The 4495-nt window shown below is 33.6% G+C and overlaps 1 protein-coding gene across 1 annotated transcript; it reads left to right on the top strand.

The window, feature by feature from the left end:
* Positions 1 to 509: 509 nt before the first annotated feature.
* On the top strand, positions 510 to 2940 carry LOC102805620 (hydroperoxide isomerase ALOXE3-like). The gene is made up of 6 exons (XM_078011900.1): positions 510 to 610; positions 1204 to 1282; positions 1499 to 1627; positions 2236 to 2412; positions 2564 to 2727; positions 2826 to 2940. Exons 1-6 carry the CDS (start codon positions 510 to 512, stop codon positions 2938 to 2940), a joined length of 765 nt encoding a protein of 254 aa, XP_077868026.1.
* The last annotated feature ends 1555 nt before the right edge of the window (positions 2941 to 4495 follow it).

Genomic DNA, 4495 nt, shown 5'->3' with positions numbered 1-4495 from the left:
GAAATCAAAATAATAGCACACTAATTTCTAGAGACGTTTCATTGTCTAATCATACGTTTATTGGGACGAGTTAAAACAGAACAGAGTTAAACCAAACACATGTGAATGAGTTGAGTAACAGCTAGCATGAGGTAAATCGTTTGATAGACATGAATACGTATATTACATGTGAGTATAATAAACGTTGAAGAGAAATCACTAATTCAAATAAATAGTCATTATATCTACACAGAATATACCATATTCCATAATACAATTATACTGTTTCATTTTCATATGATATGAAATTATTGAAATGAGGATTTACCTAAAATACAAAATCTTCGCGACTGCTGATGATGACGAAGACACACCATTTCAACTATTTTCTGAACCACAACATGTTAAATGATATATCTTATTTTTAGGTGTTTTCGCCAACCAATCCAAAATACACGTGGATGTTTTTTAACAACGCTGATGCTGTCATTCATGAACCATCAACTCATTTACTTTGCACTCACTTGATAATGGAGTGCTTTGCTGTGTGTATGCATAGACGCCTGTCACAATCTCACCCTATCTTCCGGCTGTTGGAACCTCACTTCCAGTACCTGATATCCGTTAATCAGTAAGTAGTTTGACATGCTAAGATTCAATGACATTTTTATTTTCTTGAATGTTATTGGGCGTTCACCGACATCGTTCTTTTTTGGTAGCTGCCAAAGTTTGGCAACTTAACTCTTCAAAGACAAACAAACCATTATTTGATGCGAAATATTTAATGATTTATTCATGTATGCACTTAAATAATATACATACCTGTTTGTATATAAAAAGTGAGATATGAAAATCATGAGTTTACCTCCTACTTTATATATCTGATAAAAAATCACGTCTGCATTTCAAACATTAAAATAGATTCATTATATATAAAAACTCTTATTTTAAGTGGTAGTCACTTTAAGGAGTTGAATAATTTCTGTTTATGTATCATGTACGCTGCATCTTGTATCACACGTGCACATCTTCCCTGTATTTTTGCATTGAACTGCGCATTACACTGGCCCTGGCTACAACACCAATCCAGATGCGACAATATAACATAATTGAAATTGTCTAAGGCAGTTTTTTTAACCGTATAAGAGCAAATCAGTCGAAATGTGGTAATACATGACACCACGTAATAAATCATTAATCTATGTCATTAATGTACACCCACAGTATTGGATTACCAGTTTTATTGGACCCCGATGGTTGGTTTGACAGAGTGCTGACAGGTGGTAGAGAAGTTGCCTTTGAGGTGACGCGTCGAGTGTGGAATAATTGGACCATTGCATTTTATCTAATGATCTCAAGTCACGTAGTGTGGATGACCCCGCAGTCTTGCCCGCATATCCTTACCGTAATGACGCAATGTAGACATGTACCGCTATCAAGTCGTACGTCACTCAGATCGTTAACGGACATTACGGTGAGAAAATAACTTGTTAAATCTACTCTTTTCTCGCCAATGTAGAATCTCGAAATGAACAACATTATTTCTATTGTTCCATTAGAAGACACGGAGAAACTGACTAATGAGTGGGAACTGCAGGACTGGGCTGATGAGCTATCTTCTCCTCAGCCTCGTGGTTTTGGTATAAAGGTTGGTTTGCGATTATCCATGTATTTGAATGAGCATACATTATACAGGAATTATCATATTCTAATAGTATAAATAACAACATACCAATATCCATAACTGTACACTTGCTCAGTAAAGTACAAAAACAAAAAAATGACAATCAATCTACAAAAAGGTAGGCGCAAAGTACAAACTTACTCAGCAACCTACTATAATACAGAACGATATATGGAACCATAGGCATAAAAGAAAATGATTCTAGCTATATACACTGTAACCTCAATATAATGAACACCTTTATAATATATTTGCTTCATTATATTGAACATTTCACTATAATAAACTAATTGTATGTCCCCCAAAGAGTTCGTTATAACGAGGCTACAGTGTATTATTCTGGATATGCTATACAATGATTGACTTAGTCGCTCTCCATGAACCTTTTGGCATATGAGCTTCGCGAGTAGCATGGTATTTGTTGAGCATTGAGTTATTAGCATGGTTGATATCAGTAGTAGTATTGCATTTCACCGACAAGTAGTACGACTGGCTTGCAATTATAATTTATCCGGGACTCACTTATAAAACGTGTTTATATAACCACACATGTACATGTTTTTGTAATGCAGGGTATGCCCGGCAATGGCAAGTTTTCCACCAAGACTGAATTGATAGACACTCTTACATCTGTAATATTCATTTGTTCAGTGGGACATGCATCTGTTAATTTCAACCAATATGATGAGTATAGTTCACCATTACGATACTCCATGAAATTGCTAGGACAGCCACCTGAATCAGCAGAGGTAATCATATTTTTTATCACTGACATATATTGCATTTCAATGAATGTTGATAATCGTCAGACAGTGATAAAGGTTTACTGAATGTGTTATTGGCTTCTGCTAATGATCCATAGAGTTGTGCTATTTAAAATTTCATCTATTTTTCATCTAGGTTGCGTTGACCGAAAGCGATATATTACAGCATATTCCCAACAAAACTACGGTTATCGAAGCAGTGGTCATGACAAAGACATTAAGTTCCCATGGCACGCAATCATTAGGCTATTTCGATGAGATGTTCCAGAAAGACCCGATTTCTATCAATGCACTTAGAGAGTAAGTCGTTAATTATATTACTCAACAGCAAAAATATAATAATGATAATTTTATCGGAATAACAATGATTAACTTTCACATGTTGTACTCTATTATAGTTTTAGAGAAAATCTGATTGAAGTGGGCAAGATTATTGAGAGCAGGAACAAGGACCGGATAGCCAAGTACCTATACCTTCATCCAAGTCTTCTGCAAAATGCGATTTCAATTTAAATATATGAGATACAGATTCAAATTACGTATAAAATATAGGAATTATAACGTATGTTATATGACAAAACAGTTATTATTATAATTTGACAACCATTTTGACACTTAAGTTAGATTAGAGGGATTTTCAAATTCCAATACACTATTGCCGACTTCATGGGATATTATTCGATACAAACCAATGCAAATCACGTAGCTTAGGCATATGTAGTGTTGAAAAATGTTTTTGAATTAAAGACAAAAGATAAGGTAAGATTTTATCTGCATTCAGATCAGATGTATAGACTGTCTGTATATAATGGAGCTAGTTTATTGTTCTGCTGTATATATATATAACAAAATGGGGAGGCGACCAATAGAAACTGCTGCATATTTCAATAAGGGCGAGAACGAATTAATGTGGTGTACAATGGGAGAAAACCGATTCGGGGGAGAAAGTGGTGAAGTTATGCCATTATGGCTATTAGCAATAATATTTGAGTCAATAGTTTTTTTTAATACGTGACTTCCACGAGAGCTGATTGCCGATAGATGTACCAAGGCCGATACATTTACTTACTACCTTAGAGAAAAAATGAATATTCAAAGTTGGATTAGTGTTCCTGGCGAAAATATCACAGAGTTAGTTGACAATTGAGTTTGTGGGTTATCACATAATGTAATAACGAGCGTGTGATTTGATGAAATTCAATATTTCAATAGTTTAGTTATTATAAGAGTTGAATAGTTAAATCTAGTTGCATTATTAGTTTGCAAGAGTTGGTCAGTTTAAGGCTTGTTGAGATTATTTTGGTTAGAGATTTTTGTCATTTATTTAATTTACGACTGTTCTAGATATTTGTGTAGCGATTATACCTAGTTACAAAAACCTATAGCTTGTGTTGTGTTGTAATTTATTGAGTAATCCAAGAATTTGTTATTTGATTTGATTTGATTTCACTTTCCATATGGGGGAATTCGAAGAAACATTAATGTAAGTATTTGTCAAGTAATGACATATAGCCTTTAAATTCATGTAATTAGTTACATACTGCAATTCATTTTTTATTTACATGTTATGTTCATATTAGGTTGTAGATGTACGCGGGGTCTTTCTTTATTTGTGAAAGACATACCCATTCATTAATTGATTAAAAATGAATATTCATATAGGGATTTCAACAAAGTACAATAGACATATAACAATCACAATATACATGGAAAAAATACATCATACATGGATACATTTTCGTAGTGGCTGACTGTCTCCATGTTCATGATTATGTAATAGTATCATGGCAATACTTAAAATTGATCATGCACATTCTTTGATAAGCATATTGTTGCGTAGGTTTCAGGTGCTCAAGACAACGTTTTGTTCGATCTGTACATGACGGTATGACAGAAAACAAACAAACTAATAATATCCGTACACAATTATTATGACGTCAATGAAGAATGATAACAGTTGCAACTAAGAGTTGGTAGTCGCAATAAATAATAGAATAAGCCAGAAGTGTTCGAAGTGTGTTTGGTTTCATAATTTCAATCAAAAATAATAAAAAATTATTATATACAC

The sequence above is a fragment of the Saccoglossus kowalevskii genome, chromosome 4, assembly GCF_978046115.1.
Source record: "Saccoglossus kowalevskii chromosome 4, keSacKowa6.1, whole genome shotgun sequence".
Classification (NCBI taxonomy): domain Eukaryota; kingdom Metazoa; phylum Hemichordata; class Enteropneusta; family Harrimaniidae; genus Saccoglossus; species Saccoglossus kowalevskii.
Note: the sequence above shows the minus strand (reverse complement) of the source record. Positions and strands in the feature narration are given on the sequence as shown.